At 39.6% G+C, this 19,535-nt stretch overlaps 1 protein-coding gene across 1 annotated transcript; it reads right to left on the minus strand.

The window, feature by feature from the left end:
- Positions 1–677: 677 nt before the first annotated feature.
- Positions 678–14,331, minus strand: LOC111236800 (DENN domain-containing protein 3-like). Its single transcript, XM_022765660.1, has 27 exons — positions 14,248–14,331; positions 13,806–14,004; positions 13,523–13,612; positions 13,167–13,282; positions 12,809–12,933; positions 12,441–12,555; positions 12,002–12,121; positions 11,792–11,890; positions 11,153–11,272; positions 10,713–10,828; positions 10,382–10,537; positions 10,188–10,284; positions 9,943–10,046; positions 9,396–9,583; positions 9,069–9,228; positions 8,639–8,834; positions 8,320–8,488; positions 6,288–6,547; positions 6,017–6,187; positions 5,794–5,923; positions 5,446–5,553; positions 3,989–4,128; positions 3,154–3,314; positions 2,873–3,009; positions 2,392–2,510; positions 1,881–2,018; positions 678–1,391 (listed from the first exon to the last, which is right to left on the minus strand). The coding sequence occupies exons 1-27, from the start codon at positions 14,329–14,331 to the stop codon at positions 1,173–1,175; spliced, it is 3,837 nt and encodes a 1,278-aa protein (XP_022621381.1). The 3' UTR covers positions 678–1,172.
- Between the last annotated feature and the right edge of the window lie 5,204 nt (positions 14,332–19,535).

The following is a 19,535-nucleotide window of genomic DNA, read 5'->3' on the forward strand; positions in this document are numbered from 1 at the left end:
AATAAAGAAATTTAAGACCAATCATGACCTCAAATTGATAACAAAAGCAGCAACATTGTTGAATTCCACATTGCTTCATGTGTTTTTGTGTTGAAGTTTGTATCTTTAGTCAATTTTAGAGTTGCTGTCTGCATTTGAATAGTCTGGGATTAACAAATGCAGACTCATTCAATGTTGCACTTGAGATTCACTCTGGAAAATGTTCTGTCTGGTTTAATGCTTAAGGCTAGACGTGCACGATTTCTTTATTGATCTGGCACCACAAAGAGCCTCGTGTCTAAGAATGTACAATATGCACAAAGATGTTTCAAAGAGAAATTTGATATTGATTATTTTAGCAGGAATCAATACATCATTGACAAATGAAATTGACAAAAAATTGATAACAGCTTAATGTACTGATTCAGTCAACAACAATTAAACCATTGCATTGCTTCAAAAATGTGATTCTTTGAAGCAGTACCCAGGTTAAATGTCATAGCAGGCAGACAGTTGACTGTAGTATGACTAATATTTCAGGCAAACACCCAAAAAGTAAGCAACAGTAAGTGACAATACCTGAAAATGCAATTTATTAGCAGTGCTTGACAATAAAATGTGAATGACAATTACATTGTGACATTTCAATATCTGACTGCTGCTGACATCTAGACTAAATAAAATGATTTTTTTTTTTTTTTTTTTTAAAACAGAACATACAGCAGGAACAGACTTGATCTTTTTCACACTCCATGTGCATAGAAGGTTTGTTTCCAAGAAGAAAAAGATCTGCTCTTCGTCGTCCAAGACCAGCGTCAGTAAGCACATCTTTGTTACATTCAGTGTACTGTACTTTGCTCCAAGGGCTCACACTTCCATATAAGTCTCACAATGTCATTTTTAAGAGCTGCTTTCATCATTTTGTGTCCTTAATTAATTATAGCTCTGAGCAGAAAACTTCAATTACCATTGAAATGTGGCTTTAAAAAGCTGCTTCGCCAAGTGAAAGAAAAGAACTTTCCTCTGCACTTCTCTGTTTTTCTTTGTTACTCTTTTGTATCCCGACCCTCATTCATGTCATGCTTTCCTTTAAAGTGCCTTCTGTGTTTTTCTTCTTTCTTCTCCCCATGCTCCTCTGTTGCCTCACTTGTACCCACCTCTTTCCATTCTGTTGCTTTCTCTGTCGCTCTTCTCTACTCGACTTTCCAGATGGCGATCTTGCCATCACGGCGTGCGGAGCCACTCAGGACGTAGCGATCCTCAGCTGAGCAGAGTGTCTGGATGCTGTCTGAATGAGCCTGCAGTTCCTTAGCCACAGTGTGGCTCTCTGGGTCCACCACCAACACCTGACTCCTCAGGTGACCGTCACAATGACCTCCGACACCGCTCCGGCCACGACAGCCCACCCAGATCTGAGGGGAGGACAGGACATCAAGGAAAGGCAGTCACAAAGTGACGATTGTGGTAGAAAAAGACCAAAATGGCGATGAGATGAGAGTCAGCTACAACAATTCCAAGCAGAAAAACAACAAAGGTCCCTATTTATATTATAGCATGTTGGGACTGCAACTAATCTGCTGATTATTTCTCATGCTTTGTGTTGTCTGACCACTGATCCAGGACACCAAAATATTCAATTTACAATCATGTAGAAAAAGAAAAGCAAATCCTCACATTTGAGAAGCTGAAAAATGACAACAATAAATATTTAATTATCAAAATAGTTGCAAATTATTTTTCAGTCAATCAAATAGTTGTTGCTCAGCTCTCACTGCATAAAATAAACACCATATTTATTTACGTACACCTTTCAGCAACTCTTAAGTATTATACAAAATATAGATAACAAACTAAAACAATTACAAGATAACTTCGTGACGTGACATGTTATCATAGCTCACCTGGTCCTTCACGCGAATCATACAGGTGACTCCTGAACTGCCTGGCAGGGGGATTCTTTTGGATAGATGCCTGTGGTTGTGGGTGTGCCAGAGACACAGCTCCCCCGAGTCTACACAGCCCGTCCACAACTGACCTCGCTGGAACAGACACACACACACACACACACACACACACACACACACACACACACACACACACACACACACACACACACACACACACACACACACAGAAAGTAAAGTCACATACATACTTTTAGCCTGTACATACGCTTACAAAAACGTGCCTAGCTGTCTTTATGCATAACAACATGTCTGACACCCACATAAATTATAACATTTTTGTATCTAGATATCCACATGTTGGGAAATGTCAGTAAATATTTGAATCTCTTAGTTTTCGCGGTTGCAGTGACTTCTACTTCCATGTTAAAACATAATTGACTGACAAAAAAAAAAAATGGCTGCTACCTCGTGTAATAGACTGACATATTGGATTAGTTCAAGTCACCTCTGGCATGACAATGAAGCTGCTGAAGCTACTGGGCACGCTCAGTAGGTCGTCAGGAAGTGTCATCCAACGCTGTGGTATCCCACTCTTTTTTAATTCCACAATGCGGTCACCACAACCTGCACATACACAGACGCTTCTGTTCAACAAATCATTATCAGGATCCTTTTTGCTTATAAAGCAGAAGTACAATGTAAACTAACACTGTTGGTTTTTTTCACACAGGAATGAAGGTCTCAAGGTTGTCATGTACACAACACCATGACGATGCCTGTAATTGTAAAGAAGGAATACAAAAACCACATGAATGCACACAATATTACAGTTGGGTATATTGTGTCAGTCACACAAAATGTTTGTGCAAGAGTGAGTGGAGTTGGTACATTTACCTCAACAAGGGAGCACTAATTGTACAGATAAAAATGTACATGAAATAAGAGTTTAAGATTAGAAAACAAAAAAGGTAAGGAAGTGTACTTACAGCACCACAACGTGCCATCATGGATCTGTATGGAGGAGAGACGGTCACAGCTCAGGTGGAGCTGTCGCTTCACTTTGAGACTGGCCGAGTCCCACTGCAGGATCATCCCATCACTGCTGCAGGAGTATGTCTGCTGACTGAGAGAGAGAGAGAGAGAGAGACACGAGTGATTGTTCTGCTCTGTATACGCCTACAGTGCTGCAACATGTCTGCTTACAAGTTTAGACTAATGTTTAATGAGCAGTAACTGATGACCGAAGTGGAGTCCGTCATGTCTCTACCTGTTGTGTTGATCTCTGGTGTCCACGGTGAGGCCAGTAACTTCATGTCTGTGCTCAGTCAGCTGTTTGTTGCAGGACATGCTGTGAGTGTCAATGATGTAGATTACAGAGTCCTGGGAGCCAATCCAAACCTGCTCCTGGACCAATCCCAGCATGCAGTTCTACACAGAAGATGTGACATGGGATCTCAGTTTTAATAATTATTATGATTTATACATTTTACATCTGTAAATACACAATATAGCTTATGTTATTTTGTGTGTATGTTGTTATGTACATTGGTTTCCATAACAAAATTGTAACAAATATCTGCATAAAAGAGATACAATACAGAAAATGTCAGTGTGCAAAAAATATTTAAATACAGGATTTTTTTAAGTGTAGAAATTGAACATTTACAACTTTGCAGCCTCCAGTGAGAGGTTCAACAAAGTGGTAGATCTGAGTTTTTAGATTTCTCTTTTACAATAATGTTTAAGACCATTTAATCACATACAAATTCTGCAAACAGTAGATCTATTTTTGACTTTGCTATATAGAGTTTAACAACCTATAACGTAGTCAGACTCATAACATGATGATAAAACAAAAAGTTAAAAAAATTGATGCAGCTGATCCAGAGATATAATCTTAATCTCACTTCATTCTAACTCCACACCCACATTTTCTTTCATTTTCAAATTCATAGTCTTCAGACCCAAATAAATTTATCAGATTTCACTCTCCCATTGGAGGCACAAAACTTTTTTCACACACGCAGTCATGCTCCAAGACTGATGTGTAGAATTAAATAAATGTTACTCCTTATAATGGAGTACATAACGTCTGCTCTCACCAGCTTTGACTCTCCAACCTGAATGCAGTCCTGCAACATGGACCAGCTCGCTGCATCGAATACAACCACTTTGCCCCCACTGAGAGCCACCCACAGCTTCGGGTTCATCTCACCCTCTGAGTCATTGCACGTCAACTGACCTGGAGAGAGAGAGAGAGAGAGAGAGAGAGAGAGAGAGAGAGAGAGAGAGAGCGCAGCGGACCTGTGAATTGCGAGAGAGTGTTTGCAGTAAAAATTAATAAATAAATAAATAAAAACATGTTGCAGGGTGGGCATGAAAACCTCCACCCTTCACTCTCTCTTCTCTAGTTTTCAAAGACAGCTATTCATCAATGTCTCCTGGGCAGTGGCAATAAATACACAGAGAATAACTAGTTAATTAGTTGACATTTTTATTTTTCCAATGTCCTGATAAAAATACTATAAATGACTACTATTTTGGTGTGTTGCTCTTGAGGTTGATGTCAAAATGGGACATACTCTGCTTTTGTTCTGTCACAGTGTAAACAACTGAGACACTAACAACACCACTATTATCCTGCCTGCTAATACACAGCACAACAAGACTAATCAGGTTATGTGGATAGGTTTCCCTGAGGCAGCTGTTGCGATACAAACATTTTTGCACAGTGCACGTGAACACTTCGCAAGTGTGCAATTAGTACTCACATATAGGTCATCACGTTGACATGTTTTCATGCAAACCTAAAAGTTTTAACCAGCCAAGCTGAGCAACAACAGATTTTTATTCAGAGCTTTGATACCAACTTATAAAATCCTTCACAGATACAGAAATATCCATTGAAGCATGTCTGTGCTTTGTCCTCTGTCTTTATTTTTATCCCTTACTTTGTCATTCCTGTCCCTACTCTGATGTCAACGCTCATTAGGACAACTTAACACCAATTGACAGTGGGTGTCTTGTGACTTTAACAGTCAGTGTACAGCAGACATACAGCTATACAGTGATTTAAACAGATATAATAAAGATCAAAGAAAATGGGAGGCACATGATAATCTCTCTCCTCAGACAGCAGTTCAGTTTATGAACACTCATTACTATAAATAAATAAATGGATTGTCACAACATCTTTTATTCTCTGAACTATAAATGACTTTTAATAGCTATGACAGTGCAACAGGGATATATAATGCATGAAGCTACTGGTTATAAAAATGATACAACTGTCACCATGACAACGAGACCAAGGGGATGTGTGTTAGTACTGTTTTTTTGTTCATTTATTTGTCATGTATCAAACAAACTCTGATCCAATAATGACAAAACATGCCCCGGCAAATGGCTCAATATCCATTGAATAAGGTTATATATATATATATATATATATATATACACACACATTACTTTATCTATATATATATATTTGAGATAAGGCTAAACACACGAAAATGGATACTTATCAACAAAATGACACACAAATTGCTCCAAATAGTACCTGGTGTGTATAACAGCACATGTACAGTCTGAGGTTCAGCCAGGTCCAGTGAGGGGTTGATCTTGTGTTTTAGCGTCTCTGAGGTAGTTTTAGGCACCATCATGGGCACTGGACACCATCACAAACACAAAGAGCGAATTCATTCAAGAGAGGGTAAATGGAGAAGGGTGTAAATTGCGACACATGAGAGGGAAGAAGAAATAACTATAAAGGATAATGATGATTCAGGTTTGGCATCAACATCAGAACGAGCATGATAAATAACACACTTTAGTACAATTACATACTAGTAATAAAGAAAAAACAAGAACAAGAAGTAGATGATGAAGAACAAGAGTGAGCCCAGACCTTCATGTTTAATCTTATCAAAGTAAGCCAGCTTTGAGGCAGCAATAATGGACCTCTGGGTCTGCACACAGCCCATGACAGCATCCATCAACAGCACATTGGTCAGAGCCTGAGTCATGTACTGAGGGTCCTAGACACAGAAAATCAGCGTTACAGAAATCTAACCCTAACCCAAACATGGCCGTTTCCTTCCCAGGCCAGTCAAAATGTTTTGAGATTTTACCTTGTGTTGATCGGCCATCTTGCGTCCGGCCCACATCTCTTTGACCACAAGGTTCCAGAGTTCAGTCTCTGTCTTCAGGTTGGCCTCAAACACCTCAGGCCTGCCAGAGGTCTGGATACGAAGGGAGGGAATACGAACAAGTAGAAAGGGAGCTGAGGCAATCTTCACGTCCTGCATAGAAATGGAGGAGTTACTGATTGAAATAAAAGAGGTTATAAATCAACTCCAAAGAAAACAGGATTCAGAGAAAAGAGGATGAAAGACAATGGACCTGTATATCTCTGAACTTTGTGATTTCAAAGTAGCCCGGTTGACCCTCAGTCAGCAAGAACAGACGTTTCTGCGTCATGGCGATTTTGCCAACGCCATGGGAGGTCTTGACACAGGATGACAACTTGTAGACACACTCGCTATTGTCAAGGTGGTCGATGACCTCAGTGGGCAGGTTGACATCTTGTGCCTCAGCCTCTGTCTCCTTCCAGAAGGTGTAAAAAACTCTGAAGAGGTCGGGATCGACCTGCTTTGGCTGGCCTACGACACACACACACAGAGCGGCATGTGCAGTATGTAGACAGACAAACATACTGTATGCAAAACAAAGAAATACACGTGCAAATACAAGCAGAAAACATGTACATTTACAGATTAAATATGGTGTTCAGTCCTGTCTGTTTTTTACATCCATCTAGCCATGCATGATTCCTTTTCACGTCAGATAAAAATTCAAACAAAGATGGGGAAAAACATGTTGGTGGGGGAAAAAAACACTTCAAAGACTGTGTGTGATATGGGTCTGTGGTGTAACACACCATGAGTCATTTCATGACCGCTATCACGTTTTTTTTTCTCTCATGTTTTTTGTTGCTCTAAACAGACTTTTTTCCTTTGATTTACAGATTAGCTTTAATGACTAGAAATTTATAATACAAAATTTTCCTCTGAAGATTAACAAATTGTCTTATCTTATATCGCACGATGTGGCTTACTGAAAACAATAAATTAGATATTGGATACACATCAGAAAGTTGATCATTGTCGCCCATTGTTTGGTTCTATGACCAAAGCAATTTATCAATGGAACTATTAGCTCACAGTTACTTATTTGCACATCCAGCAGACACAAAGGCACCTCAACATTCACATATTTCTGGCCACCTGATGAATTTAAGACCAATATTTACTCATTCTTTTGCTCTAGTTTTGGTCTCTACCAACATATCTGGCTCTTTAGCTGTTATATGTTCACCAGCTACTCACTGACTTTGTCTGTCTGCTACTTGGTGCTGAGCAGGTAGCAACAGTTTTTAAGGTGAAAAACAATAGTGATGAGACTGAACCAAATCAATGATCTAAACAACTCTAAAATGCCGAGGGACACCGCAGAGTTGGATCCTAATTCTCTGCCATTTTGTCACTATGAGCGACTGCTCAGAGTATTGATTAGTGCAGCTTTAAGGCATTAGAGATTAAATTGGCCAGGCTGATATTAGTTCATTGCAGATGTATCAGTATCAGCGTATATGTCAGCCGATAAATAATAATGAGCTGAAGAACAGAAATGCTAAAAGGTCCATTTATTTATGTTAGGGGTTGTGCAAAGAAAATTAATATTGGGCCACCTGATGGGATTTTTTAAATTCTGAAATATCACTATCAGCCTCAAAAATCCTATATCAGACAGGTTCAACCTGTCAAGAAAGAAATCCAAAAACCATTGTAAGAGCACTCCAAAAGGATAGAGGTCAGTCAGACAGTCTGAAGACTTTATAATCTGTGCCTGGTTAAGACACACAGACATAAAATGCTGAATTTACAATTATGAGATTTACATTATCATGTGTCTGTACCCTCAGTTGGACACTTGTGTTACATTTACATTTAGCAGGGTTCATTTGAACAATGTGAGTGAGTGTGTGACAGGACATGCTGAACAGACTGTACTTTATGCTTACAGAGCATTAAACGAGTGTAACAGATCATCTGACAGCTGATTGATTCCACCATGTCGGCGGCCACTGGTGTAATCAATTCAAAATTCTTTTGTTTAATGCTGGTGACGAAAATGATCAGCGTCTAGCTTTCTGTTTCCATTACGTTAGCTCAGAGCTCATCTAATCGCAGGACTTAAGATGCCTAAGCGACAAGATGCCTTAAAGATTCACCCATTTGTCACCATGGATTTGGATTTTAAATCAGCACCATAGCATTAATAAGACTTTACTTTGACTCACACTGTACATGTTTAACAGAAATCAAAAGTTTTATCTAATCTACACACATCAGCTTTCCTTTCCTTCACTTACCATCAGTGAGAGCATCAAATAAACGGTGTATGGTCGCCACATCCTTAACAATCCCACATTCTTGCACGCACCGCACAAAGTCGTCCTGATGCAGATGCTTACGAGGAAGCTCGAAATTCTTCACATGGTCGTCGGGCTGCACCAATGTCTTCTCATTCTCTGTCTTCACCTAATAGATGAGAAAAAAAGTAAAGATCACCAACATCATCGCTAAGTAATCTCCATCAGAGGCAGCTATATCACACCAGCAAACATACTGTCTATCACCAACCAACCACCTCTACAACAGAGGTGACAATGAAGGCGTGAGCCGACTGACCTTGAGGATGAGTCTCTTGAGTTCAGGTCGTCTGTCAGCTTGCTGTCTCTCGTCTCGGTGCAGCGAATCCACGAGCCACGTGAGCAGCTGTGTGGGGAAGATGGCGGTGTCTGTCTTGTAGAGGTTCTGGAAATCACTCAGAGCATCCAGCCGCCGTGAACACAACGTGTTGATGAAACCACGCAAGTAGTAGAATCTACAGAGGGGAAATGATTTAATTCAAGACAAGGTTTATAGTGGATTAAAGACGTTCAACAAGAGGAGGAAACAGAGGAGTTAAAACAGACGGAGAGTGAAGAGAATCAACGGACCAACAATGAGAAGTGGAAAAACATTTGATTGTACAAATCAAAATGAAGAAGACAGGAATGACAGGGTTGTTCTTGAAACGATAGCGGGAGGAGCGTAGAAAATGATGAAAGCAGAGTACCTGGCAAGCAGAGTAGAGTTCTCGTTTTGGACGGAGAAGATGGCCTTGCCGAGCTGCTGGATGAGCTCACTGTAATAACTTTGGACAGAGTGGAAGGACAGCGACGCCGGGAAGTCTGGGAGTTTAAACACCTTTACAGGCTTAGGAGGAGTTCTCAGCGCTAAGGGACAAAGACAGAGTGGAGGATGTGGGGAGGAGGAGGTGGAGGAGGAGAGGACAAGAAAAGCAAGAAAAATTGAGGAAATGTTAAATTGTTTATTGCCACTTGTTTGTACCCCTGTATATAAATTAAGACATAAAATTGGGTATATCCCTCTTTAGCTTCACCAGGGTCAGACACGATGATCCGAGTCAGCAGTGAGTTTCTTTTGAAGCTGATAGTTTGGGCATCTCCCAGGTTAGGAAGGCTCATCCCCAGTCTTTTATTCAGCCTGTTCTCTGTGATGGAGCTCTTTCTCCGGGCTTGAATCTCCTGCATGGTGGGTCTCCGTGGGACTTCAATCATAGCCTTCATCCTTGAGGACACATGATAGAAACAATGCATTGCATGGATACTGCTCCAGCACGGAAAGGAGATGAAGAAAATATGTCAGAAAAAAAAATACAGTAGGAAAAGGGAATTTCAACATACACTTAGTTCCCAGTTTAATAAAAAAAAAAAATGTTTGTAAAGTTTTTGTTGTTTTAGAGAGGTGCTGATACAACTGTGTGGTCCTTCTTGAGGCTGTAAGTTGTGGTGCTTTTGAACTGTACTGATTTATACCAAGAGGTGTTATCAACTTCATTTATAATCAATACACACAGATCAAGTGGTGAACTTCATGAATGTGTTATAGGTCAGTCTGAAGATTATCAGATCGGTTTAATATCTTACTTCTGCATCTCTGAACGAGTGCTGAGCTCCATGCGAGCGTAATTGTCTATTTTCCTGTTGAGACGATCCTTGAGGAAGGAATGGAAGATGTATGTCTCCAGCACCTGCAACACAGTCATGCTGATGTAAAGATGCGCATCCGGCCCAGCATCCCATGTTTGCTCAGAGGTGTCGTCCATTCAAGTAAAACAATAGAAAATACTATAATAGAAAAATATCACTTTTTCTATCAGGTCAGTCTTTACCTTCTTGTAAAAAAGTTGTTCAGCTGGCTCTCTGGTTTTCAGGAACTCTTCACTGTTAAACACTCGATGTTCATAGTTAAGATGACAACTAACATCCCTGTAAAATACATACATGTAAATATTAACAAAATATATTATATCATTTAGGAGAACAATCCCATTGTATCTTAATACCCAAAGAATACACACACAACCTGAATATGTTGACAATCATTTCCAGCGTGATCCTCTGGATGTCATGGTTGAGGTTCTGTTGCCACGCTCTTCTGTGCGCCCGCTGCTCGTTGATGTCGGTGCAGCTGTTGTGGTGGCACTGATCCAAGTCAAAGTGTATCTGCAGAGACTGACTCCTGCAAAACATACTCAGACTGTACAAACCGACAGTGGCTACGTCTCCATACCTCTGGCCTAGTTCGAGAGACGCTTACCGTCAATAAAAGATCTACACTTCCAAGTCTCCAGTATATGTACCTGCTAGTGTTTTTATTCAGTACAGTTAGTTACTTGAATAATAATAATGAGTACCTCTGTGTGAAGCAGTCTGCAGCAGCTGGAGGAATGTTGGGAAGGTCAACGGTATCAGAACAGGAAGTAGAGACACTTCCACTATCAATGTTGATTAAGATCAGATCATCTGTTTCCTGGATAAAAGAGTGTCAAGGTAAAAATTAATGTTTCATTCATCTCTCCGTTTATTCCTTTGATCTGTAAAAATTCCGTCAATATGCATTAACATAAACAACCAGAAACCAAAGAACATATGACCTACAAATAAGGTATACTCGAACTGACAACAACAACTTAGCAAACTGTATTTGAACTTCAAGTATATAACCTTCTTTGCTTTAGATTTTCTTAGATGAATTAAAAAAAATAAGTTGTGGCCAAAGACAAAAACAGCAGCAAACCCACATCCCTCTGATATCCTGTGGTGGAAATTTTAAGTGGGAAGGTTGTGTACTTACGGCAGCAACCTCTTCAAAATGGCTGAGATGGCAGCCCATAAGGAAGGCAGTCGGAGCCATGAGAAAGTCCAGCATGCCTCTGGCCAGGACAGGAACATAAGGCTGCTGCCATGACAGAGGCTGGAGGAAAGATCAGGAAGATATGGATGAACAAACCCATGGACCAAAATATTAAAGGATGGCTTCTTAAATTGCATAAAAGTGACTTTACCATGTCCAAAATGAATCAGCAAAAATAGTAATATGTTGAGAAAATAAACATAATAGTAAGCTATGGGTTAAAATTTTCATTTGATCATTATCATTATTTATTGATTGTAATGTGCTGTAACTTTTTTTCATAACTTACATTTAGTTTCAGGTTCCAAAGACAGACATTTACTCAAGCAGGGCTTTTATTAAGGCCTCCAACTGCAGCCCTGCTCTACTTTTTACTTTAACAACCACAAGCCATGTAGCACTGTGCTTTTTAAACCAGTGTTTGAGTCTTTCCCTTTTTAAACAGTGGGAGAAACTTAATTTAACGTGAGAAAAGTCATTCTGATCTCATAGTTACCAGTTAAATTCAATAAAAAATTATGATTAACTTTAACACTACTTTGCCCTGTGCAGATGTGCAGACATAAATTTTGAACTGACTTGCAGGAAAAGCAACAAACTCTCTGCCACCAGTGTGAGTCTGGCCCAGTCAGAAGAAAATAACACCACCCGCTGCTCCTGCAGGAGACAAGACATCACCTACAGAGACAGAGACAGAAAGACAAATAAATGGAAAAAGAGGCATGAGGTTCAATGTGATCCTCCTTGTGCTTCACTGACAAATACAACAATACAGGTGTGTGTAATAACCTGCAGTAGTTGCTGTGGCCTGAAGCAGAGGAAAGGTAGATGGAGGTCTAAATCTATAGCTGGGTGGTCTTTGTCTTCACTGGATGGTAAAACAATGGTCAGGGGACGCAAAGTAAACATCTGGAAAACATACACAGTTACAGTTGGTGCTCTTATATCAACTAACTTCTGGCACATGTGATTATGAATGTAAACATTTTTAGGACATGTGACCACAAAGTAAACAGATCTTCAAATCATTGTAGCCTGGCCCCACACACACACACACAACCACACACACACACACACACACACACACACACACACACACACACACACACACACCACACACACACACACACACACACACACACACACACACAACACACACACACACACACACCACACCACACACACACACACACACACACACACACACACACACAACACACACACACACCAAATGTAAGTATGTCACAGGAGGTGGGACGGGCACAAGTGTCAGTTTGGCTGCAAACTCCTTCACTCTCTCCTCCATGTCTGATAAACGACAAGTTCTCAGCTGGACTAACAGGCTGACAAAGAAACAGATGGAGAGACATACAAGAATTGATGCAAACAAATAACCTTAGATTCAGTTACCAGACAAAAGATTCCTCAGAGGTTTTCTTAAAATAAGAGTTAAGCTGTGTTTCAGATCAAATATGCATTACACACACGCTGTTGGCCTGCTGACAAGTAGATCTTAGTAATAATGAAACAAACAAAACCATTTGGTTTTTAAAAATTGCCAAGCAAAGCAGTTTGGTTGGGCACGCTCTCTCTCACCAGGACAGACAGTCTTTCAGCGCAGTGAAGTACGGATACTTGGATATTACACAGAAACTGAAGGCAGAGAAAACTGTAGAAAACTTAGAGGACCCGGTTCCATTGTGGAAGGAAGACATCCCTTCCTGCGAAAACACAGGAAAGACAATCCGAGAGTGACTTGCTTTTATTTAAGGTCTGGTTAGTTTTATCTGAATGAATTTGTTAACCCATGCCTGCACCTAAAATGTCTTGTTATCTGGCCTGTCAGCAGCACAATGAGCATTGCAGGTTAGAAATCTGGTTGTAGCAGTAAAACACAGTTGGGATGTAAGTTAACCGTTGCAGTGTGTGATGTAGTGCGTGTAGCGCTGTGTACCAGTATTGGTCGGTAACACTGCATTACTACTCCATGGGACTTGTTGCCAAAGACATCAGTGAAAACCAGGAAGTGAAACTGTTCATCTCTCTGTTCATTAGTGACCTGCAGCCCATCTGGTAGAAAGAAAAATATATATATTCACACGTTATCACATTGACCTGATATGCTGCAATTATACAATTACAAGATGTGAGTTTCATGCTGCTCTATGGCTGAACAGCATATACAAAATCAGATGTTAATTTTTTTGAAGCAAGTACCTCAATAATGACAATATAATGATGTTTGAGGGATTACAGTCAGTGCTTTCAGAGGCTGTTATAACACAAACTTCAAACCAGGACACTAAATACCAGGGAAGCAGAGCTGAGGCAAAGCCATGAGGTCAATGTCTTTGGGCACACTGACATCTTCACTTCCTCCTCTTCCTTCTGCTCCTCCACCTGCAAAAATATCAGCAGCTAAAACACTATAAAGCAAAAATGATACCGATCACTGATGATAATATGGTTAAAACAGTTTGCACAGGGAATGGAAAGGAAAGATTTTCAATATTTGAGAATAAACTAAAACCTCCTATGTATGTACAGGTAAGTGACCAGCGGGTGTACCAGACCAGACAAGCAGGTACCAAACCTTGGCTCTGGGTTGCAGCAGCAGCAGCAGCTGAAGGAGGTTGTTCCCTCTTCCTCCTGAGAAAGGAGCGCCGCCTCTTCCCACGTGGCCTCACCACTTCACACTCATTTTGTGGTCTGCTAACAAAGGGAGGCGCCAAGACATGCAGGACCTCTGGCTCCAACAGCAGATGCTCTAGACCTCCATTATTGTTAACAGCCTGAGTGGCAGACAGGACGGGAATCAACACAGATAGCATGGCTTTTTAGGATCATTAGGGCATTGTTATTATGTTTGCTGTCTGGCCCACTGGGTTGGTTCAGTTTGGACTTCTGGGCATTTTTACATGTCGCTGTTGTGCAGTTTAAAGTTTGCACTGAAGCTGCTTTTTAGCAGCTAGCCGGGTTGATAAAAAGATAAAGATAAGAAAATATTAGGTTTACAGGTGTTTGAAGGCAAATACCTGGTAGACCTCCCTGAGTTTGTCGACAGATGCTCCTACTACTACGCAGGCTTCCAGCAGAGCAGGAGGCAGATGGTCCGCCATCACTGAAACCAGTCCAGGACCTAGTTGGACCAGCAGAACTCGACCAAGGGCCAACTCAGACCTGCTAGATCACAACCGCTGAAAGCAGCAGAGAAGAAACACAGAGAGAGAAGTCAAAGGAACCAGAGTGACAAAGATCAAGAGATACAGATCACAGAAGAAAAAAAAACAGATTTTATAGTTATTTTGGCTTTTTTTTTTAACAAGGGAGACAGTTGTTCCTCTTATCTTTATCTCTCTACATGAGAACAAAATTGATCAGCTAAATAAAGTCACAACATATGACAGAGTGGTTGTTGCAGCTCATTATCGCTGCCGCTCGTCTCATCAACAACAACTTTACAGATGCAGTCAGACCTTCTTTTCCACCACATGATGGAGAAAGTAGAAACAGCCTCTCAGTAATTATTATAGCTACAAAAGTTAAATATAGTATCATTGCTATAATCTGACTGCAAACAAATATTAAGAGGAAATTCTCCATCAGTCCATGCTTAAACTTATCAGCTCACTGACACCCACACAACATACTGTACTACAATGTCTATATTTATGGCTCTAATGCACTGTGGTATTGATTACTGCTCCATGAATAAATGTGTGGAACAAAACATTGTTGCCAGCAGATTATCAGCTTGTCATTTTTAGACTGTGGCAGCAGTGGCACCCATTAGGTGTCCCGAGAAATTCCTATGACAACTTGGGAAAACAACTGAATCCGTTAAACTGCATTAAACTCAACAGGGAAAATGTTGGCATGAAAGCAGTTGTCACTCATCATTTCGTGAGTATTTTTCACAGTCTGTGACAAAGCAGAGATTCATTTTTCTACACCCTATCTGATCATTGGTTATCATTCCCCCTCCATGGTCTGCTACTCTTTCCATACAGCTGAGACACCACACGGTCTTATTGGAAAATTAAGCTCATGTGCGCAGAGGAGGACAGGCACACATACACACGAAAACACAGAGAACATGACTTGTAACTGGGCCACACTGAATGGGCTGCACAGATGAAATGTTAACATCAAGTCCACCTTAAAACAGCCTCATCACGAAAGGACCTTTAGCCAGCTGCAAGAAACATTAAGACTAAAATCACTTCAAGTGCTCTCCCTAGGAAACATGCATGAAATCATAACTAACCATCAGCAGCGAGAACATTCAGCATAACTTTACTAATTTCCCATTAGAGAGAATGCCACATGACTGGCTGCTGTCCCTTCATTATTAGTCTGAGGATGTGACACGATCATCATAATCTACAGCAGTCATGTGATGATTGGAAAAAACAGGGAAAATCCCACATCAACCCATAAGAATGTAATCTTTTTAGATGCAATATATGGACTAGTGTTACGTCTTCTGATAATGTCACAGCACAATAACTGACATGAGCACACAACAATCTGACATTTCTGTCTTTCAGATCTGAAGCGGTCAAGCCTGCAGTGAGATCTGGGTCAAACATTTCCTTCAAACACAGGAAGGTAGTGTGAAGGTTCAGGGCTGGGGAGGGGGGGGAGTACCATAACCAAGAATTTACAGGAATACAAGCAGAAGAGAAGGCTGACTGTCATTTCTGGAGCAAGCTGGCAGCCAGAAACATAACCTAGAAAAAAAAAATCTGACCATCATAATCAATTACATGGAAATAAAAAGTGGGCTATAATCACAGCTTCGAAAAGCAACTAACACAGTCTGATGTCTCCAGCTTTTAGATGTCCACCCCTTTGATCTGCTCACATGCAAATCCAGAAAATTGTATGTAAACAGGGTACTTTTTCCAGTTTTCATGAAGGCGGCACATTTACTATTTGACGTAATTTATATCATGAGCAAATTAACATTATTTTCTGTTACTTCTTTAAATAATTATATGTAGCTAATAAAAGACCTAACCAGAATATCACCTGTCAAGGAAATATAGAGGCTGACTGTTCCAGTCATTATGTAGGAATGAAGCTAAAAATAGGTAACTGGAAGTCAGTAGCAAAACAAACAAAATCATTGCACATGGAGTTCTGCTATGAACTACTGTGAATGTGTCCAGGCAAAAATCACCGTCACACTGTTAGGATCCAAAGTTTGCGTATGCTCATGCCTACACAGAATGTGGTTTTAGCAAAGAATTTAGAGTTCATGGGTTTTACTCATTAAAGTTTAATGATCAGCTGAAACAGTTTTATTGCTGGTGTGACACGTGATCCAGCGTCACAAGTTGTGCAGGTAAGAGGATGCTTCCAATCTGCCTCTACACCTCAGACGCGACTCAGCTGATCAGTTAAGATCAGAACTCGCACAATTAGATGAATAACTCATGGTTAAAACTTCTATATCAAGTCACTGACCTCCTCACAGACCTCCGTGCGGCTCCTCATCCATATATTCATGTCTGCATCCCGGTGCCGAACTGGTAGCAAACTTCTCCGCTGCTGAATGAAACCGGCTCATTCAGTTCCCATGATCACTATCAGTTCGCTTCCTGTTTCTGTGTGTGCAGAGACAAACATGCGCGTTGATGGTTTGAGGAAGCACAACCCAGTGTCACAGAATAATGTTGTAAAATTATTAGATCTTGTACCATAATTAGGCTCTACAGTGTTTTCTCGAATAATCTGTTCAGTGCCAGTGAAAACTTAGTTGACTAAAGCAGTAAATGAAGTTTTTCACATTAGAGTAACAGGCATTCACTTTCTACATCCAAGCACGCTCACAGATCTAATATTGGAGCCACTTCGACACTTATGCTACTAAACTCGAGTTTAAAGTTGTGACATCTGATTTTAAAAAAAAAAAAACAAAAAAAAAAAAACATCTTACATTTATGTCCAGATGCTCTGATGTGACTTCCTGTCAAACACCTGTGTAAGCAGCGACTGATTTTAGACTAGAAAAAACTTCAAAAACATGTAAATCCTGTATTATCATGGTAGGTTTTGCCTGTTGTAATAACCCACCGTGACCTGAAGGTGACAGTGGTTGACTGAATGTAAATGTACAGTCGGCCAGATAGCACTCAATTTGTAAAGTGTAGCCTATAACTGTGAGGGCGTGCTTCACGTTTTTTATTTTTTCCCCCCATAGTTAAAAGTAAAAATGTAAATTATTACAACAAAATTAATAGAATAAAAAAAACTTTAGTAGACCCAACAGCAAACTTAATTCATACAGAAAGATACAAAGAAATAAAATGCAAAGAGGGATTATAGTCTGTTGAAACAAGTTCCTGACATGCCTGTATTATGACACTTATTATTTAACTATTACTTGTAACCTATAACTGCAAATAACCATTCACACCTCCTGGCTTTTTCTAAAATCACTAATTCATTTCTTGTGGTTTTTTGCTTCAGTTTTTGTTTTGTTTTTTATAATTACAAAATCCCAAATATCTGTAAAAGAATAGAAAGAAAAGCAAGAAAGCAAATAATGACTGCAGGGAGAAACGTGTGAGGGATTGATAATAAAAACACTGAAACAACTGAGGGTGAATTCTTTGTTTTTTTTTCAAATAACTGGTACAAAAATACCATTTTACATTGTACAAAAATCTGTACAGCAGCAAAAAGAATCAAAAAATCACTTAAAAACACACCAGTGATTTCAAAATAAAATACAGACTATCATCCAAAAAGTCTTAACATTTGTATAAAATCAAAACAATTTCAATGAGCCAGGGGCTGGTTCCAAGAAATTATTTTTCTTATTCAGCATGAAAACACGAGTATTTCCCACAGACAGAGCTTCTTAGTGAGATGGAAATATCCCTGAAACATTTAGACCAGCTGAAGTTAAATGAATCATTAAACCAAACTAAAGCAACTAATTACTGTAACAGTAGTGTATGCTGTGAAGAAAACATTCAATTTCTTGGGGAAAAAATGTGAAAAAGAAAAAGTTTCCACAGATTCCAAGCTGGAAATTTCCTGCTCTGTTTTAATTTACACTGATTCGTTATAATGCAATTGGATTAGTACCGTATATCAGTTGAAAAACATAACATTAGCAAAAATGAATTTCAACCACTAACAAAACTATATACCCTTACATCTCTTCAAAAGGTGTTTTTAAAGAACAGCTCCAGAACAATTTGCTAAGAACATGATGGCACATGCCACATGTCACACACACTTGCATTATTTACAAAAAGAAATAATTATTAATTATATTATTTTGTATTAATTGTCTCAACACTTTCCCTTTGATATCTGATGCAAAAATCCAAACAATGAGGATGTTCCCTTTGTAGTGCTTGTAAATCAGGTTGTGTAAATCTTGAGGCCTTAAATCCTAAATGACAGTGAACACACCATAAAAGACACTTTTCTCTCATGACAGGCAAAGCAATGGCATAGTTAGCAGGATACAGGGTCCCAGCAAATACTGTAAGCATTTCCCAAATACTGATAGACAGAGTAAGGAAAAAGTCTTTCAAGGGTGTAATGATAATAAACATCTGGCTCAGAGTTCAGACGTGTGAGAACCTTTGAAGTGTTTTCACTTGTGAGAAGGTCCTGTGCTTGTTTTCTAGGCTCATTTGGTCATAACACCCCAGCCAAGGGAAATTCAAGTTTGCATAGATCAGTCATTGGTCTTGCATAGAAGTGGTCCTCTCTACCATTTGATATGCAGCATTATAGGTCTCTGGAACAGTTTCAAACCACGTGACATTAAAGACTCCAAAATTAAATGAACAGTGAGTTTAAGGCTGCCCTGGGCATTTACACCAACTCTCAAATTCAGCAGAGATAAGGTTCTACTGAAGATGAGCCTTTAGAGAGTAGACACTAGGCTGTTAAAGTAAGACTGTACATAAGTCTGTAGCTTATAACATTAGGTTCATCACACTAAATTATGTGTTAAAGTGTGGTAGAGACTATGCTAAACACATAATAATCCTCAGCAGACTCTCTGGTACCTTTCATGTTTGTACAGATACTTTCCAAAAAATTAGAATATCATGGAAAAGTTTTTTAATTTCCATAATTCCATTCAAAAAGTTAAACTTTCATAGATTATAGATTCAGGGCCCACAATTTAAATGATTTCAAGTATTTATTTGTTTATTTTTACATAATTTGGGCTTCCAGCTCATAAAACCCACGAAAACAGGAATTCAAAAAATTAGAATACTGTGAAGAAATCACCATTTACTTCTCAGTTTTTGCAGAAAAAAAAGAAAGAAATTAGGATCACATC

Source organism: Seriola dumerili, unplaced genomic scaffold (assembly GCF_002260705.1).
Source record: "Seriola dumerili isolate Sdu_G_001 unplaced genomic scaffold, Sdu_1.0 BDQW01000723.1, whole genome shotgun sequence".
Lineage (NCBI taxonomy): Eukaryota > Metazoa > Chordata > Actinopteri > Carangiformes > Carangidae > Seriola > Seriola dumerili.